The sequence below is a fragment of the Dermacentor andersoni genome, chromosome 3, assembly GCF_023375885.2.
Source record: "Dermacentor andersoni chromosome 3, qqDerAnde1_hic_scaffold, whole genome shotgun sequence".
In the NCBI taxonomy this organism is placed as follows: domain Eukaryota; kingdom Metazoa; phylum Arthropoda; class Arachnida; order Ixodida; family Ixodidae; genus Dermacentor; species Dermacentor andersoni.
The window spans coordinates 103134497-103158305 of record NC_092816.1 but is presented as its reverse complement, the minus strand read 5'-3'; the positions used below and the strand labels follow the sequence as shown (position 1 = coordinate 103158305).

General features: G+C 48.3%; 1 protein-coding gene across 1 annotated transcript; it reads left to right on the top strand.

The window, feature by feature from the left end:
* The first annotated feature begins 619 nt into the window (after positions 1–619).
* Positions 620–23440, top strand: LOC129387146 (nose resistant to fluoxetine protein 6-like). The gene is made up of 3 exons (XM_055075848.2): positions 620–859; positions 14504–14646; positions 22299–23440. The coding sequence occupies exons 1-3, from the start codon at positions 643–645 to the stop codon at positions 22530–22532; spliced, it is 594 nt and encodes a 197-aa protein (XP_054931823.1). The 5' UTR covers positions 620–642; the 3' UTR covers positions 22533–23440.
* The last annotated feature ends 369 nt before the right edge of the window (positions 23441–23809 follow it).

The window sequence follows — 23809 nt, the reverse complement described above, 5'->3', positions numbered from 1 at the left end:
CGCGAATTGAGCCTCCAATCTCGTGTTCCCAAGAAAAACGACGTAGCCATTGAGCGACGATGGTCCCGGTGAGTTCATGATAGTATCCTATTTCTCAGCACCTATAAGGTGCCAACACTCATTTCAATCTTTCTTAATGCGTAAGCGTACTTCCAGCTGCAGTTGGCAGGTTTCACATATTTTTCTGTTCTTTTTTTTTCTATTTTGCTCTTCCTCCTTATGTGTCGGCAGTTTCTGCTTGCTTTAATTTCGCACTGCTGTTGTTACTCTACCCAATAATAACAACAGAAATATACTTGGTTGTTCTCGCTGCGTATTTATTTGTTTGGCAAACTCTTGTCTTTCCAATAATTATTCTATTCTTTTTATGACATGCCTTTTTAGTGATTTCTCGATGTAATGACCTGCAAAAGGTGCTTAAGGGTAAAATAAGTAACAATAATGATGAAACCGTAGTTGCCCCTTTTCGCACACGTTGTGTTCCCACAGCTCGAGCCGATGGTTAATTCTCGCTTTGTTTACAACAGGGAGATCGTGCGACACAAATTTCTGACAGAAATAAACCGTGTTTTACAACCAAGTTTACTACTGCGCTACTCGTGGCATACCTATTTGTCAGATTCCGCACTGAGTCTCTGTGTGATGTGTGTTTCGCGTTCATTTCTCCAGCGGTTCCAGCAGGTTTGCTGGTATGGGTCCGTGGCCTGCTGTCTGTTCTGCGTATTTGTGAAGTTCGCCTGGTACAGAAGCCCGAATCCCGTGTCAATGGGCGTGGCCCTCCTTGCGGCATTCTTGGACCGCATCCTCTGGACGCTCTTCCTAGTATGGATCACGCTCGCGTGCTCCACGGGGCGAGGTGGTAAGGTGGCAAAATTTTATGTTTTTGTGTGACGTTACGATATTTAAATTTGAAGCATTCTTTAGCTGCCTCCCCGTCATTTTTTTCGCGTCCTCGTCAGTAGCCGTGGTGGACCCAAGCATGCACTACGCGCATACGCGCTACAGCCGGTTTGGTTGGCAGCAGTTGCTCCGCCGTGACATCATGCGGTCTCTTTTCTTGTATACTCCAAGGTGCCCCGTCTCGATTAATGCTGTTGGGAAGCCTAATCGTTGCGCCTTCTATGCCACATCGTGGCCTTAAATGGGAAATATTTGCCCCTGAACAGCTGCTTTGCCATCAGTTGGTAGGTAATTAGGTTCTCGGCTGGGCTCGCTTGAGGCCTAGCTATAAAAAAAGAAGAGTGCTACATGGCCGGTGATGGTATTTGAGGCGGGGTCTCCTAGCGCAGTAGCTCAACTTTTTGCACATTCGGCCGCATATGAATGTATAGCACGATAGTATATAACAGCGTTAGCGATCATTCGCTATTGGAAGCCAGTGCTTTGATGCGCTTTGGCAGTCCTGTTTATCGCCAATTACAGGAGTGAGAGACTTTCAGCAGTGAGAGCACGCTTTATCGCTACTTAGAGAAAGAGGTAGAAAATGCAAGGAAAGACAGGAAGCTTAAGCACACGGCTGTCCTGTTTGCTACCCTGCGACACGTAGAAAAGGGGACAAAAGATTGAAAGGAAGAAATCGCCACGTTGAAAACATGACAGAGAAAGGTCATGCGTTCCGTGTTTTGCTTTCTAGACCGTATTTCTCTATCGCCTGTCTTGCGGTGTGCTTACACAGAGTAGGTCTCAAGTCGCCTAAATAAGGAAAGTCGAAGGTTTAGAAAGATATTGATTACTTCGTTTTGAACATGTCTAGATCAATAAACGAAGCCCTCCGCTGTACAGAAAGCTTACTGGTCTCTTATGAATACCTTTCGAGTGCTCTTAATAACCTGCACACTCCGTCAGCGCGAAGTGCCATGCAAGTGCTGGATGCTCTCAATTCAGTACTTGCAACTCTTTAATAAGCATCATGGCTCACCCACATCATTATATTCGCACTGAAGTCAGAACGGCTGGAGTTTAGCTTAAAAATATACTGCCACGCACTGCAACGTACTGATGACGCCCACCGGATCCTTGGTCTTCACTGGTGACTTCAACGTGCATCACCAGCTGTGAACCATCAAGATTGACGGCAGCCTAACGTATCAATGGAGCACTTGCTTGGACATGACTGATTTGCAAGCACTTTGCTGCATGCACAGACAGTGTTCCCTCTATCCCGCTTTCCTCTTTCTGGTCCCCCTTTCATTTCCCCCAGGGTAGGGTAGCAAACAGGACGTTCGTCTGGTTGACCTCCCTGCCTTTCCTCTCTTGCCTATCTCTCTCTCTTACTGGTGTGAGCGGATAAGTTTTGTTGACGCTTTAGGTGTACAAGGTAATGCTATCCAGCAACAAGAAATAACCCAATAATATTCGAAAGGCCTCAGCGCGGTGTTTGTGGTTGTCTTGCGAAGTGGAGGGAGAAATATTTATAGTGTATTGATTAGCGATTATGTGTTTACCGTTTAAATCTACGCAACCACGTGCCGGCGTTCGCACGGTTTATGAGTCTGCTGTCGCTGCGTGAGAAGGAATGCCGTGTTTACAAAGGCAATATTTTTTTCGCTTACGAGCAAAGCGCGTTCCGCAAGCCAATATGAAGCGTGCTGCTCGGCAGGCAGATATTCGCTATAATCCAAAATTTGGTACAGAAGGCGAGTAACAAGCATATGACGCCCTTAGGGCATAACCTTCGTTGGCCCGCCACGCTCGGTGGCCTGCCAGGTTTGGTAGGCAACATCGGTCGCTGAACCAATAAACACCGACGAGCACAGCTGCTCGGCGGTCAGTCATCGTTCATCACAGCCACTCTGCGGAGCGTGCGTCTAATGGAGGGTGCCTCGAGCCCTCCGCCATTCACGAACCCGGGCGGTTCGTGACACTGGTGGCGAGTAGCCACGGATCGACCTAGGCCGCCGCGAGCGGGGAACCCCCCCACCCCGTTGGTGCCACCGTGCTGCTGAGCAACGGGGGGGGGGGGGGGTCATGGCTTGTCGGTCATGGATTGAGTCATTCGAGGGAGAAACGACACACCCGAGGCCGAACAGCGGGACATTTTCATGGCCGGCTGCGATACCCGCGTCTTCAGTCTCCTGCTCGACCTTCTCAAGGCAGCCACGCCGCATGTTAAGGCGTTGGGTGATCTGCTCACCATATTGCGCTCGCATTTCAATCCAGCACTGTCCACACTAACGGAGCGTTTCTGCTTCAACAACCGGGGCGCCGAGAGGAAGAGACCCTCGGGCACTTCATTTCTGTGCTACGAGGGGTAGCGAGTGGCTGCGTTTTCGGGGACCAGCTGGACTCGCTGCTCCAGGACCGTTTCGTCTGCGGCATAAACAACCCCGCCATGCAGACGCGACTCCTGAAGCTTCCCGACCCCTCGCTGTACGACGTCGTTAAGGCAGCGCTGGAAATGGAAGCTGCCAGCAAGGACTCTGGCGAGATTGCCCGTGCGACAGGCTTAGCGTCGGCGAAAGCGGCGGTGAACAAGTTGGCGACAAAGGACAGTACCTGCGGTCGCTGTGGTAGTGCCCACTCCACCTCACAGCGCCAGTTCTCTCAAGCACAATGCTTCACGTGCCGGAAAACTGAGCACCTGCACGGATATGCCGAAGGGGGAGGACGAACAGCAAACAGCAGCGAACTGGTTCAAGCCCAGGTACCACACAAGCCCGCGGCCAGGGTAGCCGTCGCAAGGGTACGCGGCGGGGGAGTGCCGCAGCAGGCTCGAGGTATTCCGCGGCAAGGCTCCGCATCGTGGCCGAGGACCCACCGATTTTCGACATGTGGCACACATGCCTTCTACCGTCGCCTGTGCGCCGTACATGCTGACCGTAGAAATCTGCGGGCGCCCCATTTCTATGAAGCTGGACCCAGGGGCCAGCGTGTCGGTCATGGCAGGGAAACTGTTCAAGCGTACCTTCCCCATCGTGTCCGTCGAGGCTTCGGGCGTGATGCTGCACAGTTACTCCGGGCAGCTCTTCCAGGTCCAGGGTCAGACACAGGTCAGCGTTCGCTTTGGCAACATAGAGGCAATCCTTCTCCTTTACTTAACCAAGGGGTCGTCGCCGACGCTGCTGGGCCGAAAGTGGATTCATGCACTGGGCGTTCGTCTGCCAGAGTACCAGGAAGCCAGCCTGCATGTGGCGAAAGACGTCCCCAGCCTCCTGACCGAGTTCAAGTCCCTGTTCCAGCCAGGGGTGGGCACATTCTCCGGCACAACGGCTGGCATCTATGTACCTGAGGGAGCTAGGCCACGTTTTTTCAAGCCTCGCCCACTGCCGTTCGCCCTGAAGGACGGGGTCACCCAGGAGCTGCAACTGTTATAGCGAGAGGGCATCCTAGTGCCCGTCAAGGTGTCTGAATGAGCCGCTCCTATCGTACCAGTCCTTAATGGAGACGGCAGTGTCAGGATTTGCGGGGATTTCAAGGTTACCATCAAGCCCGTTGCTACCGCCGAGAAGTACCCGTTGCTCCGGATTGAAGAACTCTAGTCAGCGTTGTACCGAGCACAAAAATTTACCATGCTCGACCTCAGAGATGCTTACCAATAGCTGGTGCTCCAGGATGCCTCCCCGGAAGTATGTCACAATATGGACAACTTTGGGGCTCTACCAGTACACGCGCTTACTGTTTGGCATGGCCTCAGCCCCAGCCATATTTCAGAAGGAGATGGATAACCTCTTCAGAGGCATGAGGCACGTGGCGTTGTACTTGGATGAAATCCTGGTTACTGGCAGCGACGATGGGGACCTCCTGCAGAACCTGCACTACGTCCTCGCACGATTGCAGGACGGCGGTCTCAAGCTCAAGCTGAAAAAGTGCATTTTCCTGGCCCGCAGTGTTGAGTATTAGGGACGTGTCATTTCTCAGGCTGGCGTAGCCCCGGCTTCCCACAAAGTTGATGCTGTGCTCAAGGCGCCTAAGGCACAGACCAAGAAGGACGTCGGCCTCATCAGACGTCGGCCTCATCAACTTCACGAGTTTCCTGCCGAACCTATAGAAGCATATACAGCCGCTCCATCTTTTCCTTCGAGATGGTCAGCAATGGCCCTGGAAGAAGGAGCAGGACGCGCTTTCCAGCGCAGCAAGGAGTTAATCATCAATGCTCCAGTGCTGGTACTCTTCGATGCCGCCAAGCCTGTCATCCTGACCGCAGATGCGTCGCCATACGGCCTGGGAGCCGTCCTGGCATACTGGGACAAGGATGGCCAGGAATGACCTGTGTCGTTTGCTTCTCGTCAGCTTCATGCTGCAGAGCAACGCTAGAGCCAGCTGGACAAGGAAGGCTTGGCCCTCATGTTCGGTGTCGAACGTTTCCACCAGTATATGTGGGGCTGGAAGTTCGAGGCCGTTATGCATCACAAGCCGCTGTTGAAGCTGCTGGGGCCTGACAAGGCAGTTCAGGTGCAGGCATCACCTCGAGTGGTACGCTGGGCCTTGAGGCTGGCAGCTTACATTTACCAGCGTGTTTACGGTCCGGGAAAAGACGTGGGAACTGCTGATGCCCTGAGCGACCTGCCTCTGCCAGAACTGCCTGATGAAGTGCTCATGCCGGAGCAGGCATACCCAGAGGTGCTTTTCTGATCTGCGCAAGCGACCAGCCGGGACTCAGTCCTGTCTCAGCTGGTTAAGGTGGTGTCCCGTGGGGAGGAATTGTTCTGCAGGCCTACACCCACAAGGCCGGCGAGCTGAGCTTGCAGCAGGGCTGCCTACTTTGACGTTTCAGGGTGGTCATCCCACAAGGTCTCCAGTTCAGGGTCCTGCAGTTGCTGCACGCGGTTCAATCTGGCGTGGAAAAGACCAAGATGTTGGCCCAGTCCATGGTTGCTGGCCTGGACCAGGACAGCGCTCATATGGTGCAGAGCTGCCAAATCTGCCAGGAGCATTAGCGGGCTTCACGTCATGTGGAAACCGCCCCGTGGCCGTTTCCACAACGACCCTGGTCCCGCCTGCATGAGAATTTTGGGCGGCCCTGCAAGGACCATGATTTCCTGGTGGCCGTGGACGCCTTCTCGAAGTGGGTGGAGGTTCTACCTGTCGCCACTCCATCAGCAGGCGTGACCATTGCAGCGATACGACAGGTCCTCACCGCCAGGGGTTACCGGACGTCTTCGCGTCCGGCAACGGTCCTGCACACAGAGTACCTGGCCTGGCTGATGAAGAACAGCATCCGCCGGATGATGGTGGCGTCCTACCACCCCGCTTCAAACGGTGCAGCTGAGCGGGTGGTTCAAACCATGAAGGACAACCTCAAGAAGAGCCAGACTAGAGATATTCGGTCCCAGATTGTCCGGATACTGTTTCAGTACCCGAACAAGGCGCACGATGTCACTGGCCGTACACCCTGGGAGCTCTTGCTGGGGCGGATGTTCAAGACACCCTTGGATGTCTTGCATCCTGACCTCTGATCCGCAGTGCTCCTGAAGCAGCTGAAGCAGAAGCTGGCTGCTGACCGAGGGCGCCGTCCCGGGCCTTTGCCGGAGTCGGAAGCTCCAGTTTTCGCCAGGAACTTCGGTCTTGGCCCACGCTGGTACGCTGGAGAGGTGGTGTCTCCTGCCAGCGTCTCATCGCTGCTCGTCCGCATGCCAGACGGGGCCACGTGGCACAGACACGCCGACCATGTTAAGCTCTGCCTCGGGACCTAGCTAGCACCCTCGACTTCCACTTCACAGTTCCAGCCCGCAGGAGGACTAGCGGCAACACCAGTCGCTTCCAACGGAGCACCGCCCACCTCGGAAGTGGCATGCGTTGTCAGCTGTGCTGGGGCCCTTGGGCCGGTGTCAATTCCGACACCTCTCACAAGGCCGACCAGCGCGGACGCTCCGGACGGAGTGAGGTTGGCTCATGCAGCACCCGGCATTGCCACAGCTGGCCCGTCAACACCGGTGCCCAGGTGGAGCACTCGACCGCGGAGGCCACCGGACCGTTAATCGCCTGGGTAGCAGGCACCGTCAATCCGGCTTGGACGGAGGTCAAACAAACTGGGGCTAAGGGGGTGTAACAAGCACGTGATGCCCCCTCGGGCATAATCTTCATTGGCCTGCCAGGCTCGGTGGCCTGCCAGACTAGGTAGGCAACAGTGGTCGCGGCACCAATAAGCACCGCTGCTCGGCGGTCAGTCACCGTTCATCATCACCACGCTACGGAGCGTGTGTCTAACGGAGGGTGCCTCGAGCCCTTCCTCGTTCACGAACCCAGGCGGATCGTGACAGGTGCTTTACCGCGCAGCGAGAAAGTCCCAAACTTCTTTAATGGGAGAAGAACGCGAACAGGTTTCTGTGCGTGCTTGGAAGAAAATTCCCACATCATGAATCTGCTCTTTTGCACAACATTTAACTGGAATGTCAACAGTAAGAAAATTCGCGTATTCCCAATTCCCAATTCTTACGCCTTGTCCTGTCGTATTGTGTCCGTTGTTTTGCACTAAACAAAGTAATTAATGTCAGCAGTAAGCTCGCCAAATGTAAATTACGAGTGAGTTTAGGCTGCTGACTTTTTCTATATTTGTATTGCGAGAAAACGGAAGTACAGTTTTCAGTAAGAATAAAAAGGAAATCACGATTGTGCTGTTTTTCTTATCGGAATGTTTACTCCACTGTATTAGACGCCGCAATGTGCGACAGCATTACAAATTGTGGAAAATAACTTAGAACTTCAAAATATTTCTTTCTATCATGAGCGCTCTTCATCTTTAATTTCAGGTTACAGTTTTTGTGAATAAACTTGGTCAAACAAATCGATTGTGGCTTTACAGTGCCTTCCAAGCACTCCCACTCAGGACAGTTGTGGCTTTGACGGGTATGACTACTATTCCTCACCGTTCTTGGCTCGATATAGCATTACTATCCTCTTTGAAAAATACAAGACAACAAAACAACAATAAGTAACAATACGGACTAGCAGAACACGAGAATTTGTTTCTTGCCACAACCGAAGGTCGTAATAAGAACTCTGCTGAGAAGTACGGATAGCATGAATTCACAGAAGGGGGAAGGGGAGCTACAAGAGAAATTGTGTGGGTACCGAATGATGCGCACCCGTGAAGAACACCTTCTACAATTTCAACACAGTCTCCAGAGTTGCACGTGGTACTGCGAGTCATTTTGACTGTAGCAAACCACAAGTCGACGTACCCTTCATAAGGTGATAAGCATTAAAAAAAATATAATAGCGCCTTGTGGCGTCGCAGTCCCTTCATAGTTCGTGTCCTAAGTCGCATTGTTGCAGCCACTAACGTATCTCAACTTGCACATTTCTCCATCCTTCATAAGAAAATATTTGATAACATTTGAGAACGCATCAAATGTTTGTTTTCTTTTACAAAGGGAGACTCCGTCGAACTTTGGAAAGAATTGCTCCGTTTCTACTAGGAGTAATCTGAGGTTCGTAGTTGTGCGAGAAATTACAGTTCAATTTATTCTATTTGAACTCTACTGTTGGTGCTAAAGCCTTGGTGTCACAGAATGGGGAATGTCACAGAACGGGGCGCGATAGAACGTAATCTGAAAATGCTTGCACCAAGGCTTAGCGCACTGCAGGTAGTTTGCGTTGTTTGGTGTAGCGCGGCAACCAGGGAACCGCATTCTTTTAACGCGACAGCGTTAAGGAGCTCGTGTCGCAGAAAGGCTGGTGTGGTCGGCGTCGGTGGCGTTGGCCGTGAGCGAAAATCCCGGAAGGCAATTAATAAATAAAAACAACTTTCAAGATGGGCTGGGTGGGAATCGAACCAGCGTCTCCGGAGTGTGAGACGCAGACGCCACCACTCAGCCATGAGTTCGATGGTTCAAAGCGCGACAAAAGCACCTCTAGTGAATGCGGTGTTGCCTTAGAAACGTGCCGTAGAAAGTTATACTGTGGTGTACATCGGGAATTATGAGCATGTGAATTACAGAAGTCGCAGTTAAACGACTAGCGAAGTACGTTTCCGCTACATTTATTCTGCGCGTGGCGCACACGCAGAGCCACCTTGCGGCAAACACAGAAGACCCCCTCCTCGCAATGTGCGGCGCTGCCCTGACAGGTGGCGCGCCACTCGCCCGCTTCTCCCCTTCGTCTCGTTTGAGCGCATTGGGGCCTTGCGGGGACCGGTGCGAGGATGCCTTAATACCCTTCCGTTTAATAAGCTTTCTCGCTCTCTCCCCTTTCAACTTGCAGCGTGCGTCACTCGAACGCTCGTGTTTAGGCGACGCGGCTCCTCTTTCCGCTCACAGCGCGATTCCTAGGTGCAGCCTCCGATGCGGGACGCCTCTGACGTGATCGCTTCGCCGTAGCGCGTCTGGTGGGAAAACATCTCCTGCGATGTGTGCCCGGCTGCTGGCGAGGAGTCTTGCGTCTGCGCGGTACTCCCAAGCGAGATAGAGGACGACCCATCGAAGCGTCAGCCCCATGATCATGTCCGTCTTCATGGCTCGGCGTGGCCCGGCTGTCCGTGCCTATCACGACGTTTGGCTCGCGTAGATCGTTTCTCCCTCCGAGACACCGAGTTCTTCGGTTCGTTCCGCTTGCTCAGGCGCACGTTTCGTTGCTGCGCCGAACGCTGCGTTACTCGGCGCTCTCCGCGTGATTGGTGAGTGGAAAGTCAGATGCGGGGCGCCTCGTATGTTGTGCTGTGGACTTAGATGTGTTGTATATGAAAACTATGTTTTGTGTGACTCAAGAGCATGCCGAGCGAATGAGTGGGCGGTGCGAACGGGGTGCGATACCGCTATTGCGTTCCACTATTGAAGGCGAAGCTTAAGCGTCCTCTAATTTTTTGTGGGTTGAGAAAGCATTTTCGAATAACTACTGATGTCCAATACTACGACTGAAGCATTTATCCTTATCTGGTGCACCAAAGAGAGGTGGAGAGGGTATCAGTCTGTGCGCATCTAGCTGTTAAAGGATGGTGGCAAAAAACCCAACTTTTTCATACAATTCCACATGCTGGCGAGGCATGTTATTGTGAGGTAACATCAGAGCAAAAGTGTGGGTGACCAATGTCACGATTCGCATTACCACAGGCACTACGAAACATTACTACGACCGCAAAGTGCAGAGATATACCCGAAGTATGCGATCACAATTGTCCCGCATCAAGGAAACCTATCCAATGCCTGCATACTTTGTAATCGGATCGCACCATAAACCCTCTTCTGTTGTATGAACTTTTCTACTAATTGAAGTTTTTGATAAAGTGTACAGATACTCTTTGTATTTAGAGCGTACAGCCCTGCTACGGCATTAGTGATGCTTTGAGACAATAGTCATATCTCTAGAGCGAGTGATATATTGCATGAATACTTCGGCTTATGTGCGAAAAAAAGAGGAATCTGTGAGTATAGGTTAAATTAAATTACACCACCACATTCTCAGCGCTCTTGAAACAGTAAGAGCTCGGCTTTTCTGATCTTTTTTTATCATGCCCAAATGATACGAGCAACTCCTGCTGCGTTGGTTCAGTTACTGTGGCGTTCTCCTGCCAAGTACAAGGCCACGCGGTCCATTCGCCGTCGCAACGGCCGTATTGCAATAAGGCGGAATCCAAGAACGCTCGCCTACACTTACATTTAGGCGCACTTCAACGAACAACTGGTGGTCGATATGAACCACAGTTTCATGCTACGGCGTCTATTCATAGCAAGTGGGCGTTACCTCCTCAACTTGATTTAATTTTATTTCACAGTTCAAGTGATATCGTTGTTGAGATTCACGATGCGCGAGCCTATTGCGCAATAACTGGAACCATCTCTGCAGATGTACAGCATAGTGTGTGGTGTTTCGTCCCATGTTCTTTTTTCTTTGCTGCTCTATACGGTAGCTGCTTTTTACCTTGGCACGCGTGCTCGCCAAGTTCGAAGGCGGTTGCATTTCTGTGGTCACTGAATGTCCTCGCATGATAAGTCCCCAACTCGCAAAGCGAGCTAATTCTTCCGGTTGTTGCATGCGGAGGCGATCAAGAAAAGAACTGTTCTGGCAGAGTCCATTTGTAGATGAATGACGACGTTAAGGCGATTAGTATTGAAGGAATGTGGCGACGCGTGATATTTCCGTCGCAGGGACGCGTTATGCATGGATCATGTAAGCAGCTGACCCTCTCTGGCGCTTTCCACTATAGCGACGGTACCACGAGGTCTGCGCGTGGCGCGCATGTGAATATAATTTCCCCAGAGAAGATTAGTTTATTATGCATGACGCGGCTTCGATTCCGCCCAACACAGGATATGTTTCTTTTAAATGTTATTTTGTCATTCAAGAGGCGGCCTATGCACGCAGTGGCGCATACACAGTGAGTTCAAGTTGGTGACAAAGACGTTTATTGGAGAGCGGGGCGTACCCCATGATACATGGTAAGTGAACAAATTTGGCGTGAAATAGGTTCATTCAAGAGGGGCACCTAAATAGTGGGCCATACTCAGTAAGTAAATTTAGAGTGAGCGATCGAGGTCCATTAAAAAGCGGCGCATAGCCGGTGACCCAACTTGGTCCGACGGTTGGTTTCTGACCCTTTTTTTCTCAGCACAGCGGCATGGTGATGTAGGCATCGACCACGTATAGGTTGCCCAGGGACCCATGTTAGCAGCACAACGGTTGGATAGAAAAGCAGATAGCCCCCAGGAAATCCGTGAAGTTCCCCAAAAGATGCTAATTGCACTAAAAAAATATTTCGCGGAACCCCTCTCGCGATGACTGTCGACAGCCATGCGTTAGCATTGAATAACATAGCGGCACAACGTATTGCCACCGTCGAAACGAACTATGTATGACGAGTGTAGTGAGACGGGCCTCCTCTTTCGCGTTTTCTAAGAACGCTGGCAGCCATGTATCGCGGCCGCCGCGAAGCCTGCGCATGGCATCCGAAATGCATGGCGCACTCGTCTCCTCCCTCTCGCTTCTTTCTGGACTTGACTCGCCATCTACTGACGCTGCTGAGAAGCCGGCCCGTGCCCTCCGAGACTACAGGCGTGGTGCACCGGTGCCTGCGAACACTGAGAGTCGTTCCTTCGCTTGTTGAATACTCAGTAACACTCGAGTACTCAGTGATCCAAGTTGACCAGCGATTATTTGAAGAGCGCACATACCCAGTGGATTCTTGGCGCAGCTCGCCAAAGCACTGGCGTGAAAGGCGTTCATTGAAAGCGCTAGATACCCGTTGCATTTGTGGCGCAGAATGCTAATGCGTTTGCTTGCTGTACTTGAGGAACACTTGTGACGTGGGTTCAATTTAAGTTTAAGGGATCTCTTTTGTCATTAGGTAGCTATAACATTGCGCCATGAGGGTGCGCTCTCGGCACAGAAGCACATTTCACAACGTGGCAGCGCGTCTCACGACAGGGCATTTAGCAGACGGGAGTGCTCACGTGCGTTAACGTACGGAAACATGCTGTGTCATCTGGGAGATAAAAATGAAGCGCTTATTGCTTACAGTCAAGCCAATACAAACGTCCAAGTCGGATCCGTGGCCAGGTTATGGCACAGTAGCTGCTATTTTGGAAACAACCAAGAGTCACGCCTTATCGGGAACGAACTAGAACTACGAGAGCAGCACGTGAGGTCCCTCATATACTCGCCCAAGAATCGGGTGCATGTGTACGCTGGGGCCCTGTGCGCATCACGCACGGTTCGTGTTGCGTTCCGCACATGCTCGTCATGCAGAACGTAGCGCTCTTGCAGAAGCAGCAGCGTTTCTTATGCAGCGCACGCAGTGCTAAAAGTGTCTACTGTAGAGTTGCACATTCCCGGTGACACATACCTAATTACTAAAGTTGGGGTCAAACACCTTCACTCAACAACGCACAGACCTAGTGACACATATTGGTATCAACATGTTCACTGAAGACCAGCAAAAACCAAGTTGCACATATCCAATGCTTTAAGTTTGCGTCAGAGAGTTTGTTTGAACAGCGTTACCCACTCATTTCCGCATCCACAGTGACTGATGTCGGCGTGAGAGATGTTCGTTGAATAGCGTTGAACACAATGCCACACATTCAGTAATCGCAGTTGGCCCGATGATTGGTTTTGAACTCTGTTCCCTCAGCGCAGAAGTCCGATGCACCACCCATTATACCGCGGGCTAGCCTTCGGCTCCCCACAATCAAGTTCCCCAGGACACTCCAATAAATTTTTTGTCACGGTCACCCATTTACCAAGGTATGCGGGAAAACGGCTCGTTTGAAACATAGATACAATCATAGCTCCCGGAAAGTGCCTGAAATGGCGAAAGAATGCTACCGCTTTAGAAAGCGCTTACGTCAAGACAGGACGCAAGGGGAGAAACACCTTTCTTTTTGAATGCAATGCGGGTACGTCGGTGTCCCGATCCGCTTTCCATCCAAATTGTATCACTGGGTAGTCCGTGTTACATGTGTTAGGGCTTTGCACTGCTGTGATGAGGGAACCGGATTCGAAGCCAGTTTCTGGTTCAAGTTGTGTCACGGATATGTGACATTGGGTATGTGCCCCTGATGAGGTAATCCATTTCATGCCAACTTGTGTTGAAGGGTATCCGATACTGCTTATCTTGCGTTGTTTAATTAACATCTTTCTCCCCAACTTTGATCACGACGTATGTGAACCTAGGTTTGCGCCACACTTCACTGAACCTCTTCGATCTCAATTTAGGTGAATGGGTATGTGCATTTGGGTATGAGGCGCTCCACAGTGAACGCCGTCACCTCAAATTTGGGTCATTGTGTGGGTGCAATACTTGAGCGAACCTCTTTGACACTAACTTGGGGCCCTGGGTGTGTCGCTGAGGGACTTGGGTTACTTGGGCCACAAGCTGGCCATCGCTGCAAGCATCTGTGCAAACTGTGGGAGATGAGGCAGTATCATCCACTAGTGTTGCGGAACCGATTGAGACATCGACGTAAATTGGATGGATGTATATAGCAGGCATGCAATGTGTATATGTGCAAATGTAGAGAAAGTGTAGGTAGAAGGCAACCGGAACACGTAAAGATGAACAATCTGCACTTGAAGATATCGCACAATCCTGTCTACGCCTCGTTAGTTTGACCATCACCAGTATTTATCAGGTATAATGTTCAATGAAACAGTTAGCATAAGAAAGGATGCTAACCATATTACAGTCACTAATGATCACCTGAGGTTGCACGCACTACAAATTTTTTGTCGTCTTCTTGGTGTCACTCTGTAAGCGGTGATTCATAATATCGCTACTTGTGATGCTTCTTCACAACGCGTACTGCGACTGGTACGATCGTATTTCCCTCTTCTTACCTATTTATGTCCTCCTCCTCTTCCTCAAGGCGCTGAGACATGCTCGCAAAATAGGTGCAGAAAAGAGCACCTCTTCATCTCTACAATCACTCTCTCTGTCATAAATTTTGCTCTTGGAGTACATGTATCCAAAGTTCAAATCAGTTACTATAGGCGCTCATATGTGCCCATATCACCTAAATAGGACTTTCTTAAAAGCATATGGCGTCCATTTATGTCCCTTCGAAGTCTGGCTAAGCTCATAAGCTGAGGTCATAGGGAAAAAAGAGAATTTCCTCGTTGTTTGTCTCTGCAGGGGCTCTATCGAAGCTGCTATCCTGGAACGCTTACGTGCCACTGAGCAAGCTCTCCTTCGGCGTCTACCTCATCCACGTGCCTTTCCTCCACCTCTTGTTTCACGCGTCAAGGGAACGAACGTTCTGGTCGGTGTTCAATCAGGTAAGTTAGAAATAAACTGGCTTACCAGAATTATTTAGAGGGGGAAAAGGAGGAGTGCCTGACGAAGGCAAGTGCTGATGTCGAAACGCTGGTTCTGACCTGAAGCTTTGTATTTTTTCGCACTGTCGATGGCTTCAAGTCTGCATCTCTTTGTACTCGCCGCCGTAATTTAGTGGCTATGATGTTGCGCTGCTCAGCACGTGGGCGCAGGTGCCACAATCGGCCGCGGCGGCCGCTTTCAAATGGGAGGGATATGCAAAGAAAACTCATGTTGCGTGCAATTGGTGCTCAGTTAAGAACACCAGGCTATGAAAATTTATCAGGTGTCGTCCACTGCGGCGCGCCTTATAACCAGGTTGTGGTTTTGAAACGTAAAATCACCGAAGTCAATTTTTTATCTATCTCCACGGGAAACTTCCTTCTGGTTTAGATTTGTGACCGCAAAGCTTGATAACCCTCATTGAACAGAACCGTTCCTTGTAGTGCGGATTCTTTCATCATAAATACCCCTAATCTTTCTCATCTCCTATTCACTCGTAATGCCATTTTTTAGCTTACAATTTCATAATGGCTTGATTATCCACTGGAATTCTGGAGGTCTCTTACGTTACTTAGGTAACATCAAGGACCTGTTATTTAACTTCTCTCCTGTGGCCTTATACTTACAGGAAACAAACCTAGGCGAGAAACACAAAAATATTTTAAAATGTTTCACGGCTGTGCGGCGCGACCGTACTCAGACGAAGCCGCTTTCGGGTGGTGTAGCCATTGTTTTGCAGGGCGGTATTGCAGCTAGAGAAGTTCCCGTTAACAGTCACATAGATGCCGTTGCTTTCACCGTTTTAGCTCACAAAACCATCACCATCTGTTCACAGTATATTCCAGCTCCCACACATTTTACTACTAAACACTTAGAAAATTTAACAGGTCAGCTACCGGAGCCATTTGTTTTAGTAGGGGATTTTAATGCTCGCTGTACTCTTTGGGGCAGTGTCAAAACTGACCAAGGAGGGCAGGTCGTTGAATATTTTATTCTTTCAAATGATATCTGCCTTTTAAATTGAGGTGCACCAACTTACTTTTCACTGACTTCCTGCACTTTTAGTTCTTTAGATTTAACTTTTTGCTCACCATCGCTTTTTGATGATCTTAAATGCGAAGCCCTTGACACGTCATATGGTGTGATCACTTGCCCACAGTCATCAAACTTTGATCACCACCACCAACCTTTGTCACTAGGCCACGCCGGCGGAAATTACAGCTCGCTGACTGGCCGGTTTTTACGAAGAACGCGAAACTGGAAGTTGTCTTTTCGCCAGAACTAAGCATTGACGAACTTAAGACAAAAATCACTGAGGTCATAATGTCAGCGGCAGAAAAAGCAATACCCGAGTCATCCGGTATTCTGCGCAAAAAGCTAAATCCCTGTTGGACAAACGATGTACCGAATACAAAACAAAAAAGAAAATACGGCCTGGAGAATCCTACGGAAGTATGCCACTTATAGCAACCTTCTAAATTTCAAACAGGCCAAGGCCAAAGCACGATTTATTACAAGATAGGCGCAGAAACCATCATGGCAAAAATGCATATCTTCAATCAATAGTACAGTCAAATCAAAATGATTGTGGGACCAGGTGAGGAAATTTAAAGGAGAGTACACGTCATATACAATACCACTACTTTCATGTCCAGGCACACAAACAACACTACAGGATGAGGCTAACTTATTAGGCCAACACTGTTACATCTCCAGCACAGGAAACTACTCAAATGCGGCTTGAAAGAGCGTAGGTTAGGGCGTGTTGGTATTCAATAACTGAGGTTTTTTAGCGCATGAAAAGGGACGAGAGACAGTGGCAAGACGCGGACACAGCGCTAGGACATAGCGCTGTGTCCGCGTCTTGCCACTGTCTCTCGTCCCTTTTGCTGCGCTAAAAAACCTCAGTTACTCAAATGCATTCCTAAAATATAGAGAGTCGGCTGAGAAACAGAGGCTGCCCTCTGTTGGGCCTTGAAATGAAGTTGATAATAGCCGCCTCACAATGCCAGAATTGCACAGAGTTCTCTCTGCCGGTAAAAAAAAAAAACGCCAACAGATCTTGACCGTGTCCACTACACAATGCTGGCACACCTATCTCAAGCATCAGTAAAAACACAATATATAGGAATTTGGAGTAATGCCTACAGATTGGAAAAATGCAGTCATAATGCCTTTTTGAAATCAGGTAAACCCGTAACATCCCCAAGCAGGTCCAGATTCATTGCATTAACAAGTTGTCTAGCCAAATCCTTCGAGAGTATCATAAACATATGACTCATATTCATCTTTGAATCAAGAATCCTAATAGACATGCACCAGTGCGGATACGGAAAGGGCTGCTCGACAACTGACCAACTCCTACGACTAGAACATCAAATACGTAGCGCGTTTCTACACAAACAACACTGTCTTGCAATTTTTTTTTCAGTTTAGAAAAAGAATAAGATACCACGCGGCGGTATGGAAGTTTAAAGACCTGGATGGCTTGGGAGTTCGTGGCAGAATGATAAACTGTCTATGTGATTTTATGGCGAATAGATCATTTCAGGCGCGTCTCGGCACAATACTTTCACGCACATTTACACAGGAAAATGGCGTTCTACAGGGTTTCATTCTGAGCACGACACTCTTCATAGTCAAAATGAACTCTGTTAATAAGGTTGGCCCATCCTCTGATATGCACTCAATATATGTCGACGACTTGCAAGTGGCTTGCCGTGCCTCAAATCTACCCGCTTGCGAAAGACAACTACAAGCAACGATAAATGATTTCACACAATGGGCTGACGAAAATGGATTTAGTTTTTCAACGGATGAAACTGTTACAGTCCTCATCTCCCAGAAGTGAGGGCTATACTGCAATCCAGTTCTCACATTGGATTGTACAACGTTGCCGGTCAAAGAAGCCACAAATTTTTAGGCGTAACTTCTGACACAAAACTGAACTTCCTGGCCCACATTAACACAACCTAAATGAGATAAAATATTGCACTAAATATTTTAAGGTGCTATCCCACAAGCACTGGGGATCTGACCGAACTTGTCTACTACGTATATACCGGTCCCTTGTACATGGCATCCTCGACTATAGTAGTCCCTTGTACGTAGCATCCTCGACTATGGTAGTGTAGTTTATGATGCAGCTAAGCAGTAATACATCAGACGATTTGATTCAGTTCATAATCGCAGCCTACGACTGGCGAGTGGTGCCTACAGTACATCGCCTATCCAAAGTTTATATGTTGGCTGCAAGGAGCCTTCCTTACAGCACCGCAGGGCACTACTAACACTTTCCTGTGTACTGAGAATTCGGTCATCATCACAACATATATGCTACAGCACCTAAACATAGTGGAAATCACGGGTACACTACACAAACGAACCGAACATGATTCGGCCACTTATCTTACGACACGAAGAATACTGTGACTTATGATGTTCCTCATGAGGTCCTGCAGCTTACTCAAAGCCCATCAAAATGTCCCCCATGGTACAAATTTTCACAGCTATGTGCCTGGACACTAACGCATCTAAAGAAAAAATACATTCTACAAGAACAAATAACAGAAGACTACCGAGCTATTCGAGGAAAATATAAGAACTACACGGGATTTTACGCTGACGCCTCTTAAACACAAGAATACGTAGGTCTTGGGATCATAACGAAAAATTGGGAAAATAGCATTCGGATAATTAATTTTTCTTGTCTTTACAGCCCAAGTTTATGCGATATGGACGGCAGTAAAAAATTACCACCGACAAGCAGATGAATGCTGTCATATATACCGATTTGATGAGCACACTCAGAGCTCTAAACCTTAACTCCGCGACTAGACCCCTACTTCGCGATATCCTAAACATGGTGGCCTATAATACATACGAAAGAACCATACGATTATGCTGGATCCCATGCCGTGTTGGGATACCAGAGAATGAAGCAGCAGATAGATGCGCGTTCATGGCAGCGCACGAAAGCATAATGCAAACGAGACTTCCATGCAGAGATAGTAATCGAGCTATTCATAAGGCCCTCGCGTCAAAGTGGCAACTAGGAGGAGACTCTTGCATAAATAACAAGTTACATACAATAAAACTCCTGATTGGAGAGTGGAAGCCATGCACTCACCAGCAACGCTTCTATGAGGTGATCCTATGTAGACTCCGAATAGGGCTTACACACTTTACACACAATTTTCTACTTCAAAATGAAAAGCTGCCAAGTTGTGAGAAGTGCCATGAAGCACTTACAGTAATGCACGTTATTATGACGTGTCCACATACTGAAATACCGAGACGAAAGCTTTTACAGAATCTCTATAACTTACACGTATCTTTACACCCCGCCTCAATACTCGGAGATGATCCGCCAGTGCCCTTCATTGACTTGTTGAGCTTTTTAGAAGAAACCGGTTTTTTGCACAGCATATAAAATAACGCAGCTTTCACTGCTTTAAAATTTGGCGTAGCATGGCCTTAGTCGCTTTTGCGACTGAGGCTATCAAACACGAATCTGCTACCCTATCTCTAACAAAGTTACTGAGGATGGACTCAGTAGAAATCTAGTGAAAAGGACCGCGGTAAAGTAGTTTGAAGGCCTGCTCTCAAATAAGCATGATACAAATATTCCTGAAATATATTTCTTTATATTTACTTTTGTTCTCGTTGTACTTGCAACAAATAAATGCAGCAATGACCCAGCATAACAAGCTTGTCAACGCAGCATAATTAGTCATATAAACGATGAACAGAACAACCAACAAAGCATTGCAGATATAACTAACAACAAATGTGCACGTTTCAGTGCAGTAAACACTACAGGTATATAGTTCAGCGTGAGCAGAATGACGTTTATTGTTTCGGGCAAGAGCAAAAGCTACTTATCAACACGGCTTATCTTCAGACAGCTTAAAGCACTGTCTTAGTCATAGGCGCACTTGCTTACATTTGACGTAAAATTGCAGTTAAGTGAACATATGCGTGCAGTGTAATGCGCATGAACATGTAATGCCTTGAGCGCAAACTTGGTCGCCGTTCAGGAAACTGGGTGTTGCGATGAGACAGGAAACTTACAGGGTATTACTATGCAAAGGGGGAAGGCAGCTGGGGAGGATCAGGTAACAGCAGATTTGTTGAAGGATGGTGGTCAGATTGTTCTAGAGAAACTGGCCACCCTGTATACGCAATGCCTCATAACCTCAAGCGTACCGGAATCTTGGAAGAACGCTAACATAATCCTAATCCATAAGAAAGGGGACGCCAAAGACTTGAAAAATTATAGACCGATCAGCTTACTGTCCGTTGCCTACAAAGTATTTACTAATGTAATCGCAAATAGAATCAGGAACACCTTAGACTTCTGTCAACCAAAGGACCAGGCAGGATTCCGTAAAGGCTACTCAACAATAGACCATATTCACACTATCAATCAAGTGATAGAGAAATGTGCAGAATATAACCAACCCTTATATATAGCTTTCATTGATTACGAGAAAGCGTTTGATTCAGTCGAAACCTCAGCAGTCATGGAGGCATTACGGAATCAAGGTGTAGATGAGCCATATGTAAAAATACTGGAAGATATCTATAGCGGCTCCACAGCCACCGTAGTCCTCCACAAAGAAAGCAACAAAATCCCTATAAAGAAAGGCGTCAGACAGGGAGATACGATATCTCCAATGCTATTCACAGCATGTTTACAGGAGGTATTCAGAGGCCTGGAGTGGGAAGAATTGGGGATAAAGGTTGATGGAGAATACCTTAGCAACTTGCGATTCGCTGATGATATTGCCTTGCTTAGTAACTCAGGAGACCAATTGCAATGCATGCTCACTGACCTGGAGAGGCAAAGCAGAAGGGTGGGTCTGAAAATTAATCTGCAGAAAACTAAAGTACTGTTTAACAGTCTCGGAAGAGAACAGCAGTTTACGATAGGTAGCGAAACACTGGAAGTGGTAAGGGAATACATCTACTTAGGGCAGGTAGTGACCACGGATCCGGATCATGAGACTGAAATAACCAGAAGAATAAGAATGGGTTGGGGTGCGTTTGGCAGGCATTCTCAAATCATGAACAGTAGGTTGCCACTATCCCTCAAAGGGAAAGTGTACAACAGCTGTGTGTTACCAGTACTCACATATGGGGCAGAAACCTGGAGGCTTACGAAAAGGGTTCTGCTGAAATTGAGAACGACGCAACGAGCTATGGAAAGAAGAATGATGGGTGTAACGTTAAGGGATAAGAAAAGAGCAGATTGGGTGAGGCAACAAACGCGGGTAAACGACATCTTAGTTGAAATCAAGAAAAAGAAATGGGCATGGGCCGGACATGTAATGAGGAGGGAAGATAACCGATGGTCACTAAGAGCTACGGACTGGATTCCAAGAGAAGGGAAGCGTAGCAGGGGGCGGCAGAAAGTTAGGTGGGCAGATGACATTAAGACGTTTGCAGGGACAACATGGCCACAATTAGTACATGACCGGGGTAGTTGGAGAAGTATGGGAGAGGCCTTTGCCCTACAGTGGGCGTAACTAGGCTGATGATGATGATGATGATGACATGTAGTCGAGTTACAGAAATCGCTTGGTAAGACCTTTGTCCATCACTGGACCTCTATGAACTTAATTGTGGAGTTGAACGTCCCTCCTGCACTGCTCAGTGTGTTATAAGGAATGCTTAAATGCGGGACTGCCGATTAACTTTGACCAACTTGGTTTCTTTAACGTGCACTCAAAGCACCATACACCAGCGTTTTTCGCAGTCCACTCCCATCAGATCCGCTCCGATCACGTGGCTGACGAAAGAAATCGGGACGTTGTGCTGAGCGGCGCTGCGCCATGGTTACTAGATCACCGCAGCGGGTTCTGGACATAAGTACTGGCCGATAGCGGCGGTGATGATGAAGCACGATGATTGCACAGTGTAACTAACTCAAGCAGTATCAGGAATGGCTGGGAGATGACTAAGCTGTACCGTGGTTATCATTGCGGTTAGCGGTTAATTGTTCCCAGACAGCACAACACACTGGAGACAAAGAAAGAACCGACCATACAAGTCCTGACTGCTGTTTGTATGAGCGGTCACACAAGTTGTAGCAGCTACAACAGTGGCGGGAGTGAGGAGCAAGGAGGTAGCCAGATGCCCCTTTGCGATAAGTTGTGCTGAGGGGAAGGAACAAAGGAGCAATGAAAGAACTGATTGTAGAAACAGTAGTAGCTGAGTGAGGAGGTGCGCATCGTAAAAGATAAGTGCAACGGCTAAAGCAAGGTACTATACGAGAAACATTAGTGATGTAGGTAAGCAGCTAATGTTGCTTTTCTACTGACACTTGCATAAAGAGTTATTTTGATCGCCGGAAAATCATCGGCGACATAAGTGCATAGGTAGGAGTAACAGCTTTGCAATAGCCGTACTATACCATTACAGTCTCTAAGAAATCGATAAGCTGATAGAGCTTCGTAACATAACATTTGAAACTGATGCATCATAAGGCCTCACACTAATACGCCAATTTACGTAGGCTTGTTAGAATGCGAATCCTTCCCAGAAATTTCCCATTCGGGTGTTTTTTCAAAGACAGTGAACCGCCTCTTCTTTCTCTTTTCCCTTTCAGCTCACGTTGCTGTTTCTTCTGCTCGTCTGGAGCTTCTTGCTCTCCTATTTATCTTTTCTTATTTGCGAGGCACCGACTGCTGCTCTCGACAAGTTGTTGTTCACCAGGCTAATTGGAGGAGGAGGACGAAGAGGAGAAGGAAACTCGGAAAAGACACAACCTGAAAACAATCACGGCGTTAGCGACGTGAAGAAACCGGAGACTGCCGAAGACTGCGTCTGCTCACGCTGCTAAGCGGACAGCAAGCTGGGGACGTGACGTCTGCTTCTCCAATCACGGCGAGACTCTATTCCTAAGCGGAATATTGTGGCATAGCAAGCAACTCATATCCTAAACGGTGCACATATTGCTTGAAATCTGCCATTTATTACCGCTTTGAGCTGGTGACTTTTGCGCCAATAGTGCTGAGGACGATGTTACAGGTCGTACTGCCACCTTGTAGTGATGGGATGGTAGGTAACCCCGAAAGAGGAGGAGTTGAGAAAGGAGGAAGAGTTGAGTGTACTTCCTTTGCGTAGTTAATAGAGGACTTGGAAGGGAATACAAGCTACGCGTCTTGGTCGTGTTCCCTGTAACAGTTGCTGCACATCAGGCAACACAGTGAAGAATCATGCACGATTTTGCCGACCTAATGGACTATATCGTTGTCAGCATCTTTTTTTATCAGCGGTAGAACAAAGTGCTGGTAGTTTGTGTGATATTGAGATGCTCAAGTGCTGCAGTTCTTAACCAGCACGTTAAAGAACCACAAATCAAGATAATCCACCTCCTTCCACTATAACGTGTGTCTGCTTGTATTTTTTTCGTTTTCTATACTTTTGCCGTCTGCTAGTTCATGACCAACCTTCTTTCCATTTCATCGATTCTGATGTGCTGATATTTTTTGACACTGTTCTTCCTCGCCCTTAAGTGCAATGCTTTCAGTTTATCTCGAATAAGCTTTTACGATGCGATTGAGAGTGATTGATTTTTGTAACCTCTGCCCTTTACCGCTATGTCAATCCAACATCTGTACCTCACGTTTTCGTTTCACTGTTAACCACTCCCCCTTTGGATGCCAAAGGGCAGCTGGCAGTATTGTGTATATATAAGCAAACAAACAAATCAATGAATAAATGAATAAAGAATAACATATAATTTATTAAAAAACGCATATAAATCTCTCCAATTCTTTACTTGTCTGCGGTTTCCACAGACTCCTGGAATAGAATGTTTTGGAAGCGCAGATGTTTTTGCCGTTGTATATCGTCGTTGCTACCCAAGTCTAGTAAATGTTAATACGCACTGTACTGAGTGCTGGGCGAAGAGCCATGTTCCCTGCAGGTAAGAAGAAATAGCATCTCTTACCTTTGGAGAAGCTCTCGGGCTCCATCAAGGAGTGACTCATAGGGCGCTTTTTCCATTACAATCGCCTGCGTTGTAACACTGTTGCGAGACGCATCGTAGTCCAACATGTTCACGTATCGAGACCACGTCGCTTTCCGTGATATCCATGGATATTTCCTGGCCGT